This window comes from Suricata suricatta, chromosome 5 (genome assembly GCF_006229205.1).
Source record: "Suricata suricatta isolate VVHF042 chromosome 5, meerkat_22Aug2017_6uvM2_HiC, whole genome shotgun sequence".
Lineage (NCBI taxonomy): Eukaryota > Metazoa > Chordata > Mammalia > Carnivora > Herpestidae > Suricata > Suricata suricatta.
Window position 1 is genome coordinate 111,476,030 of NC_043704.1, and position 23,524 is coordinate 111,499,553.

Consider the following 23,524-nt stretch of genomic DNA (forward strand, 5'->3'; position numbering starts at 1 on the left):
AATAATCAAGCTTAAAAAAAGAAAAGTAATTTCAAATGTAAACCTGATTAAAGAAAATTAATTGAAATAGACTCTAAGCCCAAATATAAATTAGTTTTGATAGGTGAGTGTCTGACATTATCATTATATCTTTTTAATCATATGAATAAACAATCAAAACAATTAAGACTGGACTATAACAAAATAATCATAGTTCATGTTTGGAAAATATTTACATCATCCTTAAATCACTAGATTTATTATCTGAAATACCAAAATAAAATGTTTTACTATTTTCCATTTTTAAAGTCTGTATTTACTTTAGAATTAGCCAGAAAAACTATTCCAAATACTATAAATAATATAACCAATTTAATATACTTAGTAAAATCTGATTTTTAAGGCTTTTCTTTAAAGTTTGGACAGTATAAGAATACTTTAGGATTAAAAAAAAACCCATGTTATGTATTCAAAGGAAAAATTTCCCAAACTTGCCTTGTAAATTAATAAAGGATCTATTAACTTAGCAACTTACAACAAAGTCAACAATAATTAAATTTAAAATGTTTTTATTCACATTTATGGTAAATATTATCCTCTACTCTTTCAATCTGTCAGACTTACTAAAGAAATTCATGTTTTTCTTTTCTATATCATGTATTGACATGGTATAGAATGAAGGATGTAAAAATCAATTTAATAGACATTATTAAATAATTTTACACATATGCAGAATTTTGGATAGATGGTTAAAATTATAGATGAAGATTAAATGTGGGCACATGGGTATTTCATGTACATCAATCGGTTTAACAGAAAATGCATTTACAATCATTTCTGGTTAACAATTGGCTTTCTGTGAATCTTTAAATACCCAATTCCAAATCTTCCAGCTCCTGGAGAAGGGCTTTCTCTTTCTGAATCTTCTCCAACTAGAAAAGTTTCAAACAACAAAGTTATTAAATAGGAAATGAAATAATTACTGGATCTCTACCCAAAACACCAAAACAGAAAAAATTTATAAAAAGTGTATTTCTCACATTTTTTAACAGCTCTACTGGTAAATGCAGATTTAAAAATACAGAGTAACAAGCTTTAATTTGTTACTTGGTATGAATCAAGGGGGCAAAGCACAAATGCTGCCTTACTGTACTCTGAGGGTCCAATAAATTTTCCATTATCTTTGGGCTTCCCTCAGGAAGCGAGAAAGGAGTCAACAGGGCAGCGCTACCTGAGACACAGGAAGGAAGTGGATCTTATGTTTCATTATAATAAGTTGCCTTTGTTCTCAGCAGCAATGGCCTTACTTTACTATGCTTTCGAGAACTCGTGATTCTCTTGTTCACCATGATCTACATCATGTCTTCCCCTGTGCTGCTCTGTTTAAGTGTGAAACAATTTTACCAAATATATGGTTTTCAAAAGAAGTGTTTAAACTTATGAGCTCTTACTCGATTAAATGACTGTGTATAATCAAAAGGGAAGAGTGGTAGTGACTACACGCACAAATGAAACATTTAAAATGACCTGATTTTTTTCTAGCTGTTTTCCAGCTGCTGCTTGTTCTTTCAGTTGTTCGATTGCTTTCAGTTTCTGCAAACATCAAATATATTATGAGTCAAGAAGGAAGAATAATTAACTTCAGAATGCAAAATTTTTTAGTATGAACCCAATCACATGAATGGGAAAACTGCATACAGGGAATCGATTCTCTTGCCTTTGGATCCAGGATAGTCTGTTAAAATGCTAAGGTGGACTCTTTTTTAAAACTCAGAAGTAAAATTAAATATGTAAAGAACATGGGATTTGGTGAATCTTCAAGCTTTCAAGTAATGGTATTATATATACATGTATGTTTACACGTGCACATATATATATGTAAATATATCGCCAACCTCATGTTTTTTTCTAGCACTTCACTGTACCTGGCCCATGTCTGTGGCTTTAAGAGACTCTTGGTAAGGCAGCCTGGGCAGGCTCCCGAAACCCGATTTTATACCAGGGCCATCACCACAAACTGGCCGCCACAATTTTGGCACGTTAATAAACTTCTTTTGGTGCCTGTCTGCTCATCTCTAAAACTGGGATAAAATACCTGTTCCCACTGACCTCATAAATGTCACATGAAATACTGAGTATAAAACGGTTCAGCATATTTCTGTACAAATGTACCTTACTGCTCCAAAAATCAATAATAAAACAACTAATAGCCTTTACATTCATGAATAGAACTAAAATCAGTGCCCCTCCTACATTATAGTCCTTCCTAGTGAGAAAGCAATAATCAGAGCTGCTACAAACTTCTTAGATGCCTATCTTTATATATTTCTCATGTATTTATTTCAATAAACACATCTGCTTTTTCCTTAAGTCTCTTACTTTCTTTAGGTTCTTGATTTTTTTGTCTACTTCAGGGTCTCCAGAGGTTGACTGTGAGAGAGTACTTCGTGGTGTGCTCTGTGGGGCAGGAGTCGGTGCCCAGTCTGGACTCTTCTCATTCCTTGCTTCCTGTAGGAAATATTTTCAAAAACTCAATTTTCTAAAATCAAAACATTAAAGTACTTCAACCAACACAGCCATGGTATATAAAATGCAAAAACCAAAATGTGATTTTATCTTTTATATCACATTTTCTGTCACTGATCTGAATGAAGGTCTCATGAAATATGCCACATTGTCCCGTAACAGAAAGGTACAATGCAGCTTAAAAAACATATCACAGTATAAGGAAGACACCCAAAAGGTTACTATGTAATTGTCATAGATAATACTTTGCTAGATCTAAAGTTTAAAGTAGCATAATTCTAGACCAGTGTTGGGCTCTGCATTAACAGTGCAGACCCTGCTTGGAATTCTCTCTCCCTCTCTCTTTGCTCCTCCCTCCCCACCTCTCACGTCCTGTGCTCATGTGCATGCACAGTCTTGCTCTCTCGCTCTTAAAATAAACTTAAATAAAAAGTTATATTAAAAAAAAGATATTTCTGAGATGAAATATATTAACTACAAAAGAGCACACTGATTTTTTTGAAGCTCAGGTTTTATTTATTAAATTTTTTAAAAAATGTTTTATTTATTCTTGAAAGAGAGACACAGAGCACAAGCAGGGGAGGCAGAGCGAGACAGGGACACAGAATCCAAAGCAAACTCTAGGCTCTGACCCATCAGCATAGAACCTAATGCGAAACTCAAACTCACAAACCATGAGATCACGACCAGAGACGAAGTAGGGTGCTTTACCGATTGAGCCACCCAGATGCCCCTGAAGTTCAGATTTTAGCAGAATATGGTTGTATAATGCAATTCTATACCTTAAAATAGTCTACCAAAACACATAAGCAACCTAGAGTTGTCAAAATTCAAGCACTATCAGCAAGACTGCATTGTCTGAATCTCAAAACTGTGATCATTATGACCTCAGGAACCAGATACTCCTAGCCTAGCTGATCTCACCATCCCCACAAGCCACACACAATCATTATCTGTCAATTATTACACTGGTGTGGTTTTTCAACTAGAAAATCATATAACAAATTATTTCAGAACAATTCCACCATTTTGGATACCTCTGGTGTTTAGATTCCCAGCTGAATAGTTTCCTATAGTAATGTAATAGTGAGGAACAAAATGGCTTTATTATCATGTCATTCCTGATTTCTCTTAACAAATGTATGCTTTCAGAGAGCAAACTATCCCGCCTCACACAGGATCCACCAGAAGGGTCCGTAGCAAGGAACATACTACAAATCCCATTAGGGTTTCAGGTTTTAAGAGCAGGCCGCTTCCTCACTTCCTCATTAGATATCATAGAGCTACTCAGAAATTCAGAGACAAGCACAAACCAAAGGCCTTCTGGCTATTTATATCTAACTCCAACTACATTTTATAACATACTAGTTGAGTCTTTAGGACTACAATCTTTAAACTTTGATGCTTAAACTAAGCTAATTAAACTAGTTTTGTTTTGAAAAGATTAGTGCCCCACATACCTGTTTTGCAGCTTTCTTAGCCTCATGCTTTCTTTGATTTTTAAGGGCTGTTTTTGATAATGGCTTATCATTTCCTGCTTGTGGTTTCATATTCTGAGGTGGTTCCTCCTCATGCTGTGGAAAATGTAAAATAAATGATTGTGAAATGCAGTCCGTGTTTTTAAAAACATGTATCACAAATCATATACTTTTGCTAGGGTGGAATAAACTTATTTTATTAAATTTGTTTTACGACCACTGGCAAAGAATATTTCAAAACTCTTATCAGTAACAGGCACACTCCTACTATCAGGATGGATTTAATAAGGATCTTCCTACTAAGTTGTTATATGGTGTCTTTATAAAAGAGCTGGGAAAATTCATTTGTTTTGTTTCAACAATGGAACTTTTCTTAGTACTACCACAACACATGCTTCTTCTAAAAGTAGGTACTAATGGTAACTTCTTCCAGAGTCTTTTTGCATCGGAAACCTAGTTGCCTCATTTGTTTTCTCTGCACATAGAATCACTTGCTAGGTCTTTACATGCAAAATCAGAGATTAGGAGATGAAAAACAAAAGCAAATTGAAACAGACTAGAAGAAAATAAAACAAGAAGAGGTGACTAACTGCATACTTATAAATCCAGAATTAACATAATAAAGAGGCATACAAAAAACTAAATGACCTGTCAGACTATACATAAAACAGATCATCATTCCCATCCTGAGATATTTATATAACCATCCATCAACTACATTCTACAACAGAAAGAAGGTGCATTAAGGATAGGCTCAAAGAGGTTCTAATATAAAACACAGTGACTTTGGTTGGTAAGAGTCACTGTAATGTATAATTGAAATTTGTGGAAACCCAAATGTTTTCACCACACACACACACCCCACACAGTGAGTTGAGAGATTCATTAAATAACTAGATGGGAGGCATCCTTTCCAAATGTATACATATATCAAATCACCATGGTAGATACTTTAAATATCTTACAACTTTGCATGTCAGTTCTATTTCAATAAAAGAATACACATGTTCTCTCCAGAGCTGCTTCAGGCAACATACAGTACACGTGACAGCACTAGGACTTCCTATCAGCTTCATCTACTCAGTGATTTCCCTCCAAACTGCTGTTATCCAAGTGGTAACTGTCTCTTGGACGCCATTATTCTCAGCACATCAAAACAACCAGGTCTCCATGAAGTTTCTGAAGTACTAGCTCTCCGATCCATGTTGTACTTAGAAGTGCTACAAGGAAATGGGCAGAGTCAAACATTTAAGATGACAGGGGAATAAATAAGAAACGGCGCCGTGGCTACCTCTTAGCTGCACGACCTATGTCAGGTCACGAACACTGTGTGTGTGTACGTGCTCCACCGGAAGCAGCTGTACACATGGGAGCCCGCTTGTGTAGAGCAAATTTGATGGCAAGTCTCTTTCACTTTTTTTTTTTTTATCTACACAGCATACAATGTTAGTCAGGACACGGCAATGTTTGCTGAGCATTTGCTTTATACATCAAAATTCTTTCAATAGTGGGCTTTTCTATAGTACCTTGGTTTGGATAAAAAAGTTTCTATTCATGAGAACTCCAGAGAAACGAAAATGCAATTGCAAATGATGTAAGAAAGGATAAGTTACAAGGTTCTACCATATGATGAACATAACATAGCCACCAACACAATTTCGTTTTAGTCAAAAAACAAAAACAAAAACCCCCAAAACCCAAAAAACCAATACACACAGCTACTGTGATTGTCAGCTTTTCTGGCTTTACTACTGGGCCTACCTTACACAATTTCGTCCATATCAATATGATCTTTTCATTTATGTCAATTATAATGGAACTGTTTTGATGACTACATTACAACACTGAAGGGTGCTTTTGGAAGCCAAGAAATTCTTAAGTATAATTTATATGTGAATTTTTATTTATAAAAAAAGTTTTTTCTTCAGACAGAGAATCCTATCCATTTTTTCCCCTTGTGATACATAACCCTCTTCTGTTGTGAAGTTATTTACTAGAATATCTTTGTTTCTAGTAATTTCTCAGCTGTATTATTATTATTTTTTTTGCCATTTAGCTCATTTCTAAAATTCAATACAAACAAAAATTTCTCATTATTGGGCCTGTGGTTCCTTCAACTAAAATGATTTGACAAAATCACATAATCACCATGTTACAAACAAAAGCAAACATTTAGTGGAAACCTTAAATGGTAAAACAATTTGGGTTTTAAATGTTCATACCAATTTTTATAACTATTTTCAAAGTATATCTTTCTATTCCTCCCCCATCAAAACAAATGAGTTTTATGGATCAGAGAATAAAAATATATAGTGATTCAGAGCTTATTCCTCTTGTGGTATCTTACAGATCTTTAGAAAGCCAGACACGCTGGGGTTACTTCTGTTTTTCTCTTAGGTAAGGAAAATTTCAATACAGAGATAAGACAAATCCAAAGGCTACTATATCCTTTCCTTTTTAGTCTACATACAAATATCATAAACGGGGCTTAATTTGTTCATAAGTTTTTATGTTTTTCGTAAATGATACAACAGAAATGTTTAAACAGAACATTTCAATGAGGTCATTACAGACCACCGCTAGATTTTGTGAAGGAGGAAGGATTATTCTTCTGTTTTTGTTTCTGAGAGGGTTAAGAGAGGTACAAGGGAGGCATAGGAATATTTATCTTTTGAGAAAGTGTCTACTTCCCTGATTGGCTATTAAGTGACTGAAAATTCTAATTTACTGGGACCAGTTTACACCTACTGTGTAATACCAATAATATGTTGTTCATTCATACAGAGCAACTTTATTTCCTAACATCATCACAGAGACCTGGATCATTAATAAATGTTTCCCCTGAGCTCTGAAATGCGAACATTTTAAAGCAGATCAGAATCTGGTCAATGCTCTAGTCATAACTTTACAATACAGATGGGAAATGACAGCCTAAGGAAAAGAAGTATGTTTTATTTGACCAACAGTGTTTAAAAAAAGAGAAATTTTACACAGGCATTCAGACTTGTTTTGTCTTGAAAAATCAAACATTTTGGCAAAGTGGGCCTAAATCTCCTATGGAAACAATCAGCTACTGCTGTGCAGTTGCCATGGCCTTTAAAGAGGGCATGATCTCTGCCTTCCACCATTCTCTCCCAGTCACCAAAGCCTTACATTACCAGCCTAGCCTGACAGGCATGTGAATTTGAGCTCACTGATCTCTACAAGGCCAGCACGTCATACTCCATTATCTTCCTCACAAATGTAAAGTGTGAGCTGTTTTAAATGGACTCCTCTGTTAACCTAACAATGTCGGCGATTCACCACCTTCAGCAGTAGGTCCTCCATGATTTCTACAGTTTGTATTCTAATCAGGTGCTAAGTAACACAAGAACAAACATGAGAACAAGGTCTTGAGAACTCCACACAACCTTTCCTACCAAAGCAGTAAAACTTCACTTACGAGTTTGGAATTGGTGATCGGTTTATTTCTTAAAGCCGGAGGTCTATAAGCTGTTGCAGCTTTAGGTTCTTCACTGGGCACGTCACTTGGAACTGCTTGGTAAGTTATTGCTTTCGCTGGGAATATCCCATCTAAAAATGGCTGCCAAGAAACCTGCCATAATTCTGCATTTGATGGCATATCATGCTTGTGCAAGACAGAGCCAGTATAATGCCAAATCTTGTACCCATTGTTAACACGTAACCTGGGAGCACATGTGGCCGTTAAAATATGCTCACCATCAGGGCACCAAGCAAAATATGTAGAATCAGAGGCCACTGGTTTAGAAATGAGTTTGTAGTTTTTAACATCCCACACTTCCATTTGTCCCCTCAGATTTCCAAATCCAGCGAGTACTAGTATATGTCCATGTGGGCTATAGAAGGCTGCATTACGAGGACCAGTTCCAAAGTCAAACACGGGATCACATTTCAAGTTGAAAATAGTTGCTTTGGCAGGCATAAAACCATAAACAGCACAAAACTCAGTAGAACTAGAATTCCAAACGACGTCATAAATGGGGCCATTTTTTGCTAGAAAAAGAATATAAAACTGAAATTAGCAATAAAGAATAACACGGATACAATATTTATTAGCCAAGTTATAATCATATAAAACTCATAAACATGTCAAATAGTAAAACAAAAAATCCAACAATTTCAAGATGTTACAACTGAAATATTTTTATATGATATGCTATGGAAATCGATGTATAATCATAAATTTATTTAAGAACTCCCTAGGAAATCTAAATTTCTTTTAAACATTTTGGCAATGGAGGCTCATAGACACATATATTATTATTACTATTACTAAACTAGTTGTCATTGGAAGAGAAATGTAGGCACACAGTAATAAAAATGCATTTTATATACAATGATACGCCACAGAGTAAGTCCCTCTACATAAAGGCAATCCTCTATTCCTTGTATATGCTTTCAGAATAGTTTTGAAATTAAGCATCTCTCTTAACCACACACACACACACACACACACACACACTTCTTCGTTGTTTCAGTTAGTACTCTTTCTTGAGATCTTTCCATACAAGCATGCTAAGATCTGCCTCATTCCTTTCCAGCGATACTGGATTCCTATATATTCTCAACTGGGAGTGTACACAAGCACATCTTTGGGAGTGAAACTGGCTGCTCAAAGATGCATACATTTACTTAATAATGTGCCACCAGAATGCCCTTCAGAAAAGTCGTACCATTGTACATTATCAACAGGTTTTTTAAAGTTTGTTTGTCTATTCATTTATTTATTAGTAATCTATACACCAAACGTGGGGCTCGAACTCACAACCCCAAGATTAAGAGTCACACACTCCTCTGCTTGAGTGAGCCAGGAGCCCCACAGTGTGTGAGAGTACTGATTTTCTCTTCATTCTCATTCACAATGTATAGTTTCATACTTTTCTTTGCCAAGCTGCTGAGAGAAAAATTGTCTTCCTTTCTATTTTTTTATTATAAACTGAGCACCTTTTAATATACGTATACAATCTTACTTCTGCTTTTGTGGACTATTTTTTACTGTCCCATGCCTATTTTTCTCTCCAGTTATTGGTCTTCTACTGATTTACTTGTTGATATAGCGAAAAAATTTACCTTTCTCATACTTATCCCCTGTTCATCTAAATAAAATTTTCCCATGGGACGCCTAGGTGGCTCAGTCGGTTAAGCATCTGACTTCGGCGCAAGTCAAGACCGTCCCGGTTCGTGGGTTCAAGTCCTGTATCAGGCTCTGAGCTGTCAGCGCAGAGCCTGGAGCCTGCTTCAGATTCTGTATCTCCCTCTCTCTGTTCCTCCCCCACTTGTGCTCACTCTCTCGCTCTCAAAAATAAATAAACATTAAAAAAATTTTTAAATAAAAATTTCCCCAATTTTTTATTGGTTTTGCTTAATTTATGGAATTTTCTCCCTCCAATGTAGAAATTTATATTTTATATATTAAAATTAATTACTTTTTCCTTATTAGTTCTGCCTTGTTAGAAAAATCTCTTTTCACTTTTAAGATCAGAAAAAAAAATTAACTTTAGAACCAGTTTACCTAGTTTTAAAAAACCTACTGGCATTTTAATTTTTAGGTTAATTTGGAGAGAAATGACATCTTTATAAAATTATTCTTATAAGGGTCACATTCTGTCTCTTAAAAGTTTTAAAGTTTTCTTCCCATTAGTCCTTAGATTTCCTGCCTTTTGTTGTTATGTATGGGATCTTTCCTTCTCTTATGCTTTCTAAGAGGCTGTTTATGTATGTACAGAGATGATTCTGTTTTTTCTCAAAAACAGAATTTTTTTTAACACAAAAGTGTGCATTTATTCTTTTGATCCGTTACACTGGTGAGGTCTTTCAGAATGTTAAATGGTAGTGGGAAGAGGACATCCTTGTTTCCTTTCTGACTTCACAGAGAATACATAGTTCTTTGTAAGCAAGTTTATCCTACTTCTACGTGTTCGATTCAAAACGAAAAACCAGGGAGGTGCCAGAATTTTAAAACTGTTGTATTCTACAGTTAATTTAGCTTGTCAAAACAGAAGATGAAATGGTGACATTCCTCACACCCAGTTCTGAAGGCAGTGCCAAACTCACAAGACCCACTCCCTGTCATTGTAAGTTAAAAAAGTCCTCAAAGAGCTACTACAACGAAATTACCTCACTCAGCAAGTTCCCCGCTAAAGTGCTGGCATAACTAAGTCAATTGGATTCTGTCAAAATAATGTATGTCTGGGGATGATTATAAGTTTATTAATTAAGAGGAATTTTCCCTGAAGGGTTATTACAATATGTGAGTTTTATCACCTGAACAAGATTTTAGATCGCATCACCTTCATGGCACAGTACTTTCCTCCGTTGTTTTAGCAGAAGACGACTATGGGAATACTCACGTAACTGCACGACCGCGCTTTCCCCGTTCGCCGCGATGTAGTGCAGCGTTTGTTCCCCATAGTAGGACGCTCCGGTCTTGTCAACCTCTGTGCTAGCTATGACCAACACAGCGGTAGCTGGAACGGAGAAACTTTCATTAGACTTAAACCACAATTTAACCTAATGTTGGTAAGAAAAATTTTAACAGAGCATGTGTAAATTTTCCTTAAATAAGCGTTGATATTCTTTTTTCTCTACACATACAGGAATATAAGCTTCAATTAATACTTGGTAAATGAGAGAAAATATATTTACCATACCTTTTTTATTCCATAGCATTGTAACTTTATCAGCTTTAAAGAAACTTTTATTAGCTAAGGCTGCATGAGGTCCATCAAATTTGGGGTACTGATATAATCTAACAAATGAAGGTGCACCCTTACTTCCTGGAACATAGACAGCCACCTGAAATACACACATATCATCATCACTTAATTTTCTGAGGCATATAAACTAAGATCGACATGTTTTTATAGTCACTAAGAACTAGGAAAAGGTTTAATCTAAAATTCCACATGAACAAAAACATAGAAATTACCTTGTATGGTTGGGGTCCAGGTGATAACACAAAATCATTAATTTTTTGCAAATGCAATTTATTTGCAATTGTGTCTAAAAAAAAAAGCAAATGGTGTTAGAAGGAAGAGAGAAACTAACAGGATCAAGATAAATTCTGACTGTATTATAAAAGATTACTGTAATGATACAGTAATACTGCTCACTGTAGTCTTATGTAGATAAGGCAACACAGCAGGAAAAATGCAGAATGGGAACAACATAGACCTACATTTTAATTTCTACCCAGTCACTTAGTAGCTGGGTAACCCTGGGCAAGTAATGACATTATACATCTAATCACACTGATTGATTATAAGAACATAGTGCTCTTTCTTATATACAGGGTGCCACTAGATAATCAAAGAGAAGATGGGGGAATTTCTCTATATAGAAGCTTATAAATGAGAGGGGGGAGAGGTGGAAAATCACCAATGTGCAACCAGTCATGAAATAATGGATCAGCTAATCCTACAAAATTAAAGACAAGAAGATGCTATGTACTTCTTGATAAAAGAACTGAATACTGCTTATAAGGCAGGCTTGTCCTCATCTCAAAAGAGAAGAATTTGAAGTTGACCAGTTCTAGATTCAAACAGCTATTCAGGGGACAGATAACATGTTGAACTATAGAACAGGATACAGTATCAAAATTCAACTGAGAAAATATATGACAAGTAACCCCATTTCTTAAATAATAAATCTCAAGGTGGGGGCAGAAGAGATGGAGAGGGAGCCTGTAGCTTAAAAGAAACTTAAAGAGGGCTGCCTCGCTGGCTCAGTCGGTTAAGTATCCAACTCTTGATTTCAGCTCAGGTCATGAACTACTGGTTTGTGAATTCGAGCCCCACATCTGGCTCTGCACTGAAAGTGCAGCACTTGCTTGGGATTCTCTCTCTCTCAAAAATACCTAAATAAACTTAAAAAAAAAAAGAAAAAGAAAGAAACCTAAGATTCTCTCTCCCTATCTACCCTTCCCCTGCTCATACACACTCTTGCTCTCTAAATAAATAAATGAGCTGTATACAAACAATGATAACAAAAATTGTATCATTTGCAACTATCAGAAATTTGAACACTGATCACATACTTTATATCTGTGATAATGGTACTGTGGCTATTAAACAATTAAAAAGCCCTAATCTTCAGAGATACATACTGAGATATTTACAGGTAAAATTATACGATCCCAAGGATTTGCTTTAGCACAGTGAGAGAGATGTCAGGTGGAGAGATGTGTGGATGAGATAGAATTGGCAATGGGCTGAAAGTTACTGGGACTAGGTGTCTGCTTTGATGTTTGAAATTCTACACAGTAAGACATCTTAAAATTTAAATTTGTATCACAAAATTTCAATAAACTCAGAAAGAGTTATGCAAATGCCTTCATAGCAATTATTATATAATAAAAACTTATAAAAATAAATCTTTTCTAGAATTCCTTCAACATTTAGATGTACAAGTTATTCAAATGAATATAACAGCAATTATTAATATATTAATAGTATTTAGGAAAATCCTATGATGCCATATAAGGCAACAAAATTGTATACATTTATAGTAAATGATAAACTTATTCCATAAGTCTTTCCATACTAAAATTGTCGTTTTCAAAGAAGTGAACTTCATTGTTAACATTTCGGGCACAGACAGTTTCATCTTCTGACCAGGATGGACACCTACATTGAAAGAATATGAAAAAAATTTAGACACGTGTAACCTCACGTTAACATGTTAAAGTTTGTGATATTGCTTACTATTTAAGGAAAAATACTTATAAATACGATGTCAAGTCAGCTCCTAATAGTTTTTGTTAGCATTTGTAAAAGAAAGATATTGTTCATCTTCATCCAAGTACTAAGTAAAAGAAAGATCAAGTTTTTAGTCTATTATATTCCCACGTACACTAGATCCCTAAAGATCTAGATTTTAGTCTGACAAGTTATTTTTTAAACTAGTATCTAAGAAAAAAATATTATACAATAAAGACATTTAAAACATTTTGTAAGTAATTAGTATTTTAGAGCATTTATTTACCAATTTTGCATTTTTTTCTGGATGAAAGACTTCAAGCAAGTGCCAGTTTTCACATCATAAAGCTGTAGGTTGGGTACCCCAGCTGTGCCATCTTTAGAAGCTAAAATAAAAACAAATGTCTTTGTAGTACTTGTCTCTTAACATCAGTACAAAGAATTCATTCTCAAAACAATTCTGAGCAAGATTATAAAGATCAAGTAAAAAAGCTGCTTTAAATCAACTTTCCCTTTTGGGTTTAATCTCTATTCCTAAAGCCATAACAAAAGTTCAGCATTTCTGAAATGAGTTGATTACTATAGATTTTAAAAATACTTAAGGGATTTGTTTATTAAGCTTGACCTGGTAAATGGATTGAATTATCTTATTATGAAATCAGTCTTGTGTCTCTAAGTCACACACACACAAAGTTACATAAACTATTCATGAGTCTCAATTTCCCTCTTATTTACTTGGAAAAAGAAGATTCATTCAAGTCTGTCCCTTTGAAGAACCAACCTAGGGGGCTTATAACCAAACAATGAACTATTATCACATATTTAACTCAACAATGTCCACACCATTAAAACATTTTTTAAAAAGCCCCTGTACCCCAAGTGTTTCATTATTCACCTATGAAGCACAGCTATATAAAACTTTCATGTAACATATTATCTTTAAATGTGTTAAAAAAATGGCACACCAATTTCCTACTCTTCGTCATACCTTACACATTTCTTACATGTTGCACCTACTGTACTTCCTCTTTGATTTACAATAATTATTTAAAATGTTTTTCATTTAAAGGTCATTATTATTCTTAATTCTTGAGATCTTCTCCATCAGTGGTAATTCACTTTCTAAAATTTCCCTTGAGCTTTTTCTTTTCCTCTATCTCACGATGAATCTTTTCGCTAACTTGCTGTACCTTGAAATTACTTGAAGTACATTGTATTGGGGTAATACAAAATTCATTGTTGAGTAAAGATAGTCACAAACACTATTTTCTATCTACAGATTAACTGCTTTCTTATAAGATTATGAATCTTCTCTTTTTTTCCCCTGAATTGAACTCATCCTGTCAATATTTTTACAATTGGAAAATACTTACTAGTGTAAGGCTGCCACGTTGCCAGGACAGTGTTTTTTGGCGAGAACTCAAGGCAAATTGCCTTTGGGAGGTCGAAGGAGTGCAGTAGTCCCTTGTTAGTGACATTGATAATATTTATTCTGGTTTCAAAAGAAATTACTTCAGCAATGAAATACTGTTTTAAAATAGTCAGCACTATCCAAAACATTCATACCTCTTTTCAAATACAGATCACTATAAAGTGGTTGTTTTCATAAAAATCAATTTCAGTAAGTTCTAGAAAATATCTAATAAACACCTTAACAACAACAACAACAAAAACCAAGTGTATGTTTTGCCAAAAGGCCCCTATATAAGGCTAGTATCGGGAAATACAGAATTAGCAGAAGGATATAATAGATGATTCCACTGTTAGCTGAAAAGAATACAACAGGCCTTTAAGCAGACACAGAGCTAACCTATAGGTAAGCTGAGGTGTATTAAACCAAGGGAAAATAGAAGTGCTAAACCAAAAATGTATTTTTCAATTTGACTAAATGGAAGCTGTAGCAGTTGTGAAATCAACAAGGAGACTTCTGATGTCTATTAAAATATCAGAAGCAATCTTCAAAAGATAAAACTCAAAATTATCATGATATGATAATGATAAAAATTACAATTGTATAATAAAAGCAGTTTCCATTTTTTGGATGCTTTTTATGAACCATGTTCTCGTCTAACCACTTTATGTACCTTTTTTCATTGAATCCTCATAAGAGATTTGTAAAATAGGTATTATCATTTCCATTTTACAAATGGTAAAAGTGAGGCTTAGAAAAATTACATGATTTATGATTTTCCCAATACCATACTACTGATAAATGCCAGAGTCAAGTTCTAAAACCAGTTTTGCTTAACTTGTCTTATGTACTCTTTGGGGGGAAAAATGATATTCCATCTTATTTTAGGAATTGCTTAAAGTTACTTTGTTCTGCTCAAGTTTGGGACACTGGTTTAGGATAAGCAGAAATTGCTAAGAGTGAATGATTATTGAATATTGTTTAAACACACACACACACACACACACAAGATTCTTTACAAATTACTGTAAATTACATATTTTAGAATTATATGAAACTTTTTGTTTTTGATGGCCTTTAAGAGTTATTTCTTAGTTAAAAATAAAAAGTATTTATTTTAACTAAAAACCTCACATATTTAAAGAAAAATCAGTTATAGTTTTAGATTAGTTAACTATGATCTCAGCAAAGCTACAATCAATATACTATATCTGTTTCTCTTGCCCTCAGGAACCTTATATGTTACTGTGGCCACAGCAGTTTAAGGAAACAAATGCTGGAACTAGGTATAGAAAATATCTATTAAAAAGATGGACACAACAAATGGGCACATATTAAAAGGTTCATTGGCACCTGGGTGACTCAGCTGGTTAACTGTCAAGACTCCTGATTTTAGCTCAGGTCATGGTATCACATATCATGAGACTGGGTGCCACATGAGTGCAGATCCCGATTGGGATTCATTTATCCCTCATTCATTCATTCACATTCTCATTCTCTCTCTCACCTCTCCCTGGCTTGCATGCCCTCTCTTCTAGCTCCCTCTCTCTCAAAATAAAAAAAAAACCTTAAAAAAAAAAAAGGTTCAGCGTTGAACCCAATAGAAAGTCAAGTAAGGATATGAACTATAAAAAATAATAACTGTGAAGGTGAAAACAGACTTACTCGACAAATTCTAAGCTAGCAGAATAAGGGATAACTCAAAGATAATAGACAATGAAAAGGAGTATGGTATGTCCCATTAAATAGTCAATTTCTATTAACTCATTACTCATAGTATAAATTACAAGACAGATTTTAAAAAATAAAAGTCCAATACCCACAATCGGTTACATCAAATAAAAGAAAATTTGAGAGTACGTTCTTTGAGACTGTTAACATTGTGGATAAGACCCAATATGATTATATTCTTAATAATTTATAAGTAATAGTATGCTTATTGGATTCAAAAACTTAAAAAAAAGAAGTAAAAAACTGATTAACATAAAATTACAAAAGCTAATTCCGCCAGGTACTTGTAGTCATAAAAAGTCAATCATCTAATTCAACATAATCTTTTTAGCATTAATTAAAAAACATTGTGTGTTTAATCCAATCTGACCTAATAGTTGAAAGACTTCAGAATATATGTTACCACTGTGTAAAAATCAACATTTAAAATGTACTTTTCATATTAATGTATGCATTTTTTCCCTTAAAAAAAAAAAACTAAGATTTTATATCTGATTAAAAACAAAACAAAACAAAAACCTTTAAACCAAATAACAAATATTCAGGTATTTTCCTGGTTCTTTGACTGAAATGTTGTAGTGACTACAGAAAAATTAAAAATGGGTGGTTTTCTTAATGAAATTATGAGTATTTAATCAAAATACTTATTGTTTTTGCAAAACCAATCTTGTGATCTGATTATTTTATGTAATATAGACTATCCTAAACATACTTCTGAATAATTTAAAAAAGACTTAAATAATTGACTTTTATATACAATAAAACTCATAGTAATAATGGCAGGTAGTTGCTACTAATTTAATAGCAAAGATACAATAAAATATCTAAATCTACGGTAAATAAGCAAAGAGAGCTATTCTCAAAGTGTTAGTACAGAACTTAAGAAATCCTAACCAATAACTTAGAGCACTATTTAAAACAACCTCTCAGCTTCTCCAGCATTAAATAAATTGCCCCTTTCCATATGTTACTTTTAATCCTAAGAAACCAGGTAAGTCAAGTCATGGCACATAAAAAGAAGCCAACAACTTTGAAGGTGTTCTATGGAAGTTGCATTGCAGACAATACCTAACTGCATCACGACATTAAAAGATGGACTTTATTAATGACACCCAGACACATGTTAGTCAAATAATGCCAGTTATGTTTAAACTGATGACACACATAAAATACATTATATAAATAAACACTAACTTTTCTCCGTTGCCCCAGGCAAACAAGGTGCCATCCTTACTAAAGGTATAGACTTTGCAATTTTTCCCAGATTCCCTGAAAATGACAAGAAAAAAAAGTTTAATAAGCATGAATACTTTTCAGAAAATCTGATTAAAAGTTTACAGTCTTACTAATTTAATGATTATGAGCTTCCATAAATTTAAGAAAGTAATTCCATAATGCTTTAGTCTACTAAAATACCTTAGCTCTTAAAACGCAGTGCCAACAACCACTGCAAAGGAAGGTGGTGGTTGATGTTACACCAACAGATCAACCGTAAGGAGAAAATAGAGCCCTTTTAGGTGAATAACTAGCTCGTGTGAAAACCCAAAACTGTAGGTGAACATGGAAATGACTAGCTGTCAGTGCTGATCCCAAGGGCGGAGGGAATTTCAATATGGAGACATTGTGAAGAAGGCCACAGACCACCTGTATAACAAAACAACTATGGACAGAATATCCTCAGGTAGCCAAGAAGTGCCCTGGATTCGAAGGACAAAGATCTTCCATCAGTTTCTGATGTGCAAAGACAGGAACGATAAGAGAATCTTCACATTAAACAAGTGTGGATGCAGGATTCTCTACAAAAACAGACCTGGGGAAATCAGATTTCTTGGCAATGTTCTATCTAATGGTTGAAACTCTTAAGTACTGTATCTCTCAACTGGAGATGGCTACTATGAGTGCACCTCCCAGGGACAATCAACACCCAAATAAAATGTGTATATGGGAGCATGTAAATGTCCGTATGTGTAGTCACATAAAACCAGAACATCAGAGCTAACAAACATCTGAATTCTTAAATAACAAGCACTGAGAACTGATCAGTACATCCTCCTTGAACTGGATACTATCTTTACATCAATTCATCTGAAGATGACACTTGTGTTTCTGCAATCACCTAATAATGGTAGCTTATACTCAGCCTGTAGTTACTGAAACATCCTTTTTTGGCTTCTTCTCACATAAACAACTATGACCAAGATGTCCCCCATCGTACACTTGTGCTGCAACTTACTTCTGAACCTAAGTGCAGAATGTGTTGTTATCCTTATTAATTCCACCCAGGTTTTGGCCTATTAGTCCAGCCTACAGAGCTCTATTTACATCTTCATTTTCTCTTTTAAAACATTAGTCATTTCTTACAGTTTTATATAACATATAAATTATAAAACTTCATCCTTAGCTATCATCTAAATCAATGATAAGAATGTTGAATGACCTTTGGACAAGATCCTATGGCTCACCACTAGTCCTTCCCTCATATTATAATCAATTCATTAATCAGCTGACTTCACCATCATGCCACTTCATCTCGCATAAATAATAACAATAATTCTTGTTACCATTTAATGTCCAGTGAATATCTAGGTTTTTAAAAGCTCCCCAGGTCATCCTAATGTGTAGACAAATTTGAAAACCACTCATCTAAAAGCTTGATTAGCAACAGGTTTGGTTTGTTTTGTTGTTTGTGTTTGTTTTTTGACCCTCATAAAAGTTAAGTATCATGTAGTTCCCATTACGACCCACCAGGGAATACATAATGTCTCCCTGTTTAACCCTTCGTGATGCTGAGACTGTACTGGACTCTTTATGTGCCTCCTCAGACTGACCTTACCTTTCCTGCTCCCAGTCTTCAGCTATTCAGTGAAGAGACCTGGCCACCTCATCTCCCACCACTGGCTGTCTCAGACTCCCGAAGAGTGAGGGCCATATTTCAGCAAGGCTTCCACTATGCCTACTGCAGTAGCAGGAAGAGGATCTGACATTCAGATTCAAGCTGGATAGATCAGAAGAGGCTCTGGCTGTAAATCTATTTCTTACGCTTCCTCTCCACAACTGACTGTTCTGAGGCACAGTGGTTCATGACAGCCTCTCCGGAGACATTCTGCATGACTAAGCAACCAGGCTACATTTTGTGAATCTGTGGTCAGCTCAGTGCACTCCATGTTAAATTTACTTTCACCTCTTCCTTGCCTGATTCCCTTTACCCGTCATTCCTGCTGCCTTGGGATTGTACACCCACTGAAGTGCATGCAGCACAAAAGCTCTGACATAGACTTGTTTGCTAGAGTAGTAATTTTCAAATATTAATATGCACACAAATCACCTGAGGATCTAGTTAAAACACAGATTCTGATTCAGTAAGCTGAATCAGGGACTGAGATGTTATACTGGTTCAAGGTGATACCAATACAGCTGGTCTTGATACTTCCTGTATCATGATTCTAGAGAACTGGGTCTGGTAAAAAATTGGTCAATAGACTTACGTGAAGTCAGCCTGATTATAACGTTCCCCATCCATAGTTCCTCTGACAGGTTCAGTATCTTTTGATGATCATTTGCCCAGATCAGTGGTTCTCAAAGCAGCGTCCCTAAACTTGCAGCTCTGGCATTACCGGGGAACTTATATTAAAAATTCTAATTCTTGGGGCCCACCCCAGATCTAATGAATCAGAATATCTGGAGAGGAATCAGCAATCTGTGTTTTAACAAGCTCTTCAGATCATTCTGATGTATGCCTAAAGTCTGACACATGATTTAAGATTACAATGGTTATCTAACCCCAACATTACTTCTGTATTTAGCAACTAGAATTATCCTCTAAGTAAGTTTTCCACATCAACAATTTGGATACTTTGAAAAACTGTCTGTATGGGAAAGACAAAATAAATGCATGATTCCTTCTCTTGATTTATCAATTTTCAAAATAATGTGCAAGGACCCCATCAACCTCCAAGCTAACCAATAAGACTTGGAGAGAGATGGATTTTGGGGGGAGTGTTTATATATGTGAATGTCTAAATCCTTTCAGTCACGATTCTTTCCAATGCTCAAATTGTCTCATCTTAAGTTGGTGTGAAACCCCTAAGGTTGACTCTTATAACTCTTTAACAAGCTCTGTTGGTCTTTTATAGCTTCCAAAATGCCTCTAGCTCACTCGCATGTCTTCTGTACTGGACTTGGAATCAGTTGTTTCTTCAAGGAACAAATTCCTATTAGTGAAGAACGGTGTTTAGAGATCATAATCTGTGAGACAGAGGTATTCACTATTTCTAGTTTATCACTGCTCCTTGACCTTTTCAGTGGACAGAACTAAAAACTGCAAATGTTTTTATGAAAAGAAATCATGAGTTCATATTAATATATGCAAGTCTATCCCTTCACTCTTATGTTGAAAATCTTGGATTTCTAATGATGTTAATATAATTGTTTTATCCTGTAATAGATTTAAAATGACAATATCAATTTTCTGTTTCCAATAAAGCTATTGAATGCATTTAAGAATTTTGCACATTATCATATGGTTAGGCCACCAACTTAATACTTTTATTAGTTTTTGGTTTAGCCTTTTATTGTTTCTTTTTAAGAAAAAACATATCTATATCTATCTGTCACATTTCCTTCTTTTCTTATACATTTGTCATGCTCTGACTTTATGAAGACTGTAGGCAGAGGTTTCGCTATCACATTTGCAAGTTTTTCTTCATCTCCTAAGATAAAATTCTTCTACGCCAAAGGCTTGAACTCAATTATACTAGTGTCTACACTTTTCTGTTAAACATGCTGAAGCTATTAGTTTCAAATCTAAAGACTGATCATTTTTCTTGATAGAGAATATACATTCTTTCCATCTTCTGTTAATATTATATAACATACCCCAAGAAACTTGCTTACCTGTTCTTTCTTTCTTGTTCAGAATGTAACAACAACAAAAATAATTTAGAATGCATTATATAGTTCCCTATAACATCACGTAACAAAATAAACCATACCTTGGAAACAATGTACTTTCTGTAAAATGTGGTGGTCCATTTACCATGTAAAGTCCTTCTGATCCTCGGACTAAAGAAACAGCATGGAGAAAACCACCATTAGTTTGTTAATAAATACTCAGTAATCACAAATATTTTATTTTTTTTCTTTTTGAGAGAGTGTAAGCAGAGGAGGGGCAGAAAGAGCGGGGGAAGAGAAGATCTGAAGCAGGCTCTGCAATGACAGCAGCAAGCCCAATGCGGGGCTTCAATTCACAAACCACAAGATCACGACCTGAGCCAAAGTTGGACACTCAACCGACCGAGCCACTCAGGCACCTCACAGATATTTTAAAAATCAGAAAGCTTTCAGTCAAAATATCAATGAAATTATTAAATATTTCATGGAACTATAGAATGTTAGCATTAACAAGGTAAATTTTTCTTAACTCTATTGGAAAAAATTATGCAACCGCATTGCTGGGAAATCAATAGGTAATGTCTTAGAATGAATGTACATGACTCTCCCAAATCTTCATGTTGTAACTCTAATCCCAATATGACAGTTATTTGGAATTGGGAACTTTGAGAGGTAATTAGATCATGAAGGAAGAGCCCTCATGAATGGGATTGGTGCCCTTATGAGAACAGTCCCTCAGCTAGCCAGCTCTCCTGCTGCTGTGTAAAGATACAGTAAAGAGCTGGCAGTCTGCAACCTGGAAGAGAGGAAATATTAGAGCACAGAGTGGCTGTGCGCTTTACACAAAACAATAGTCTAAAAATACAGAATATATTCAGAGTTCTTTAAAAAAGTAAGGCATTATTAATATATTTACAATTTCTCAAACTAAGAGAACAAGTAAGATGAGACACATTCATTACGAAGTTCCCAAGAACAGTAATATCCAAAAAATTTAAGTGGGAATAAAGTTAAAGATTAAGCAAGACCATCTATACAATTAATCATGTGTTTTTAAATGGGCCAAATTAGAAGTTTCTAAAGCTGAATTAAATAAATTGATTCATTCATTCAACAAATGCTTATTGAGTAAAAAACAAAAAACGGCCTCCCAGACCCTATATTGAGTACTAGAGATACAAGAGGGAGGAAAATCAGCCTTGTCCCTGAACTTACTAGTCAGATAATTAGTCAAACACATGGAATTCTGTAAGTGTGCTTAGTGCTACAAAGTAAAGCTATATGGGGCTATTCCAGGGAATAATAGGCGAGTTTTGATCTAAAAATGGAAAGTTAGGGAAAGAGTGCTTGAGCACAGGATTTGTGTGCTGAGATCTGATGGATGGATAGCAGTTAACAAGCAAAGACAACAGTAACAAGTGCAAAACTCCATGGCAAGAGAGATGAGAGAGCAACAGAGAAATGGAAAGAAGGCCTTTACGGAAGGAACTGGAATTGGAGGAGACAACAGGGATCAGACCAAACAGGATCTTGTGGCCTACGTTAGGCAATGTTGGTCTGTAGCCATAAGAGTGGTGGGGAACTTCAAAAGGGTTTTAGGCACATTTTGAGAACAAGATTTGCATTTTGTAAAGATCAATCTGGTATACTGTAAAGAATAAACTGGAAGAGAGTAAGAGTGGATAAGAAAAGACTACTCAAGACAGTTCTGCAGGAATCCCACAGGACAGTATGGACGACACTTGGACTGGGGTGGGGCCCTGGAAATGCAGAATGAGTGTTTAATTTTAAGAGATTAAATTAGCAGGGCTTGTGATGAGTTACTATTTTATCAGCTAAAATGCTTGCTAGCAGCAACAGTTTAAGAACTGAAGAGAAGAAAAACTTTTACTGAGGTTCACGGTTATAATTATATCTGCTTCCTTTTCTGCCAGCTGTTCACAAATATCCCCTTTTCTTTACTGAGAAGGCAGCAAAGGTGGTAAATAGGGGCTACTTCTAGCTCCCTTCTCAAGGGACAGTTCTCATTAACACTGATTTTCTCCTTGAAAATTGCTAGCTCAATTTTCAGATACTGAAAGTAAAATAACTTACAGTCCCAAAGTAAATAAAGTTAGTATGAAAGGAAAAGAATCACTGATGAATAAGGCAAAAATCGAAGCCTTCCTGGAACCTCCATTCTACTGGAGGGACAGAAAATAAGTAAACACATAACTAAATTAAGTTTCCGGTTAGAGATCCACAAGTATACAAGTAGATACCATGTTTCCTCAAATGCAGAGCACCAGACTGAACTGTCAAACTGCTATAGGTCCTTTGGCCTTGAATAAAATGAAGCCTAGCAAAGTGTTTGGCATATATCACAACCTTTTTTAGGTTTATTTATTTTTAGAGGGTGTGTGCGGGTGTGCTCTAGAGTGGGGGAGGGAGGGAGAAAGAATCCCAAGCAGGTTCCGTGCTGTCAGCACAGAGCCCGACACCACGAGATCACAACTTGAGCTGAAGCCAAGAGTTGGACACAACCAACTGAGCCACCCAGGTGCCTATGCATATATTAAAATCTCAACTCTTTATACTGCGGCCTATAAACTTCTATGTGATCTGGCCCCTGCACGGCTCTATGTGCTAGATATTAGGGATTTAAAAAAATGAATATATCACTGACCTCAAGGTAATGATGTCAAAGGAGCTCAGTCTATTGCTACGCCTTAAATAAAACACTGAAGTTATCAGTTTAAAAAATCTCTAATGGCATTAAAAAACATTTTGTGCTGGAAAATGTTTTCCTACGA

General features: G+C 35.1%; 1 protein-coding gene across 2 annotated transcripts in view; it reads right to left on the reverse strand.

The window, feature by feature from the left end:
* Window positions 1–521: 521 nt before the first annotated feature.
* The window catches only part of EIF2A (eukaryotic translation initiation factor 2A), a 29,710-nt gene continuing 6,707 nt past the window's right edge, over window positions 522–23,524 (reverse strand). Inside the window, exons 2-14 of one of the 2 annotated variants that reach the window (XM_029940054.1) lie at window positions 20,834–20,903; window positions 17,037–17,111; window positions 14,074–14,192; window positions 12,987–13,086; window positions 12,546–12,628; window positions 10,933–11,006; window positions 10,655–10,799; window positions 10,355–10,471; window positions 7,426–7,997; window positions 3,966–4,079; window positions 2,359–2,487; window positions 1,507–1,572; window positions 522–911 (exon numbers count right to left, since the gene is read on the reverse strand). In XM_029940054.1, the coding sequence (XP_029795914.1) occupies window positions 846–911; window positions 1,507–1,572; window positions 2,359–2,487; window positions 3,966–4,079; window positions 7,426–7,997; window positions 10,355–10,471; window positions 10,655–10,799; window positions 10,933–11,006; window positions 12,546–12,628; window positions 12,987–13,086; window positions 14,074–14,192; window positions 17,037–17,111; window positions 20,834–20,903 (1,730 nt within the window). In that variant the 3' untranslated portion in view covers window positions 522–845. The remainder of the gene's footprint in view (window positions 912–1,506; window positions 1,573–2,358; window positions 2,488–3,965; window positions 4,080–7,425; window positions 7,998–10,354; window positions 10,472–10,654; window positions 10,800–10,932; window positions 11,007–12,545; window positions 12,629–12,986; window positions 13,087–14,073; window positions 14,193–17,036; window positions 17,112–20,833; window positions 20,904–23,524) is intronic. The other variant, XM_029940055.1, reaches the window with a different exon arrangement.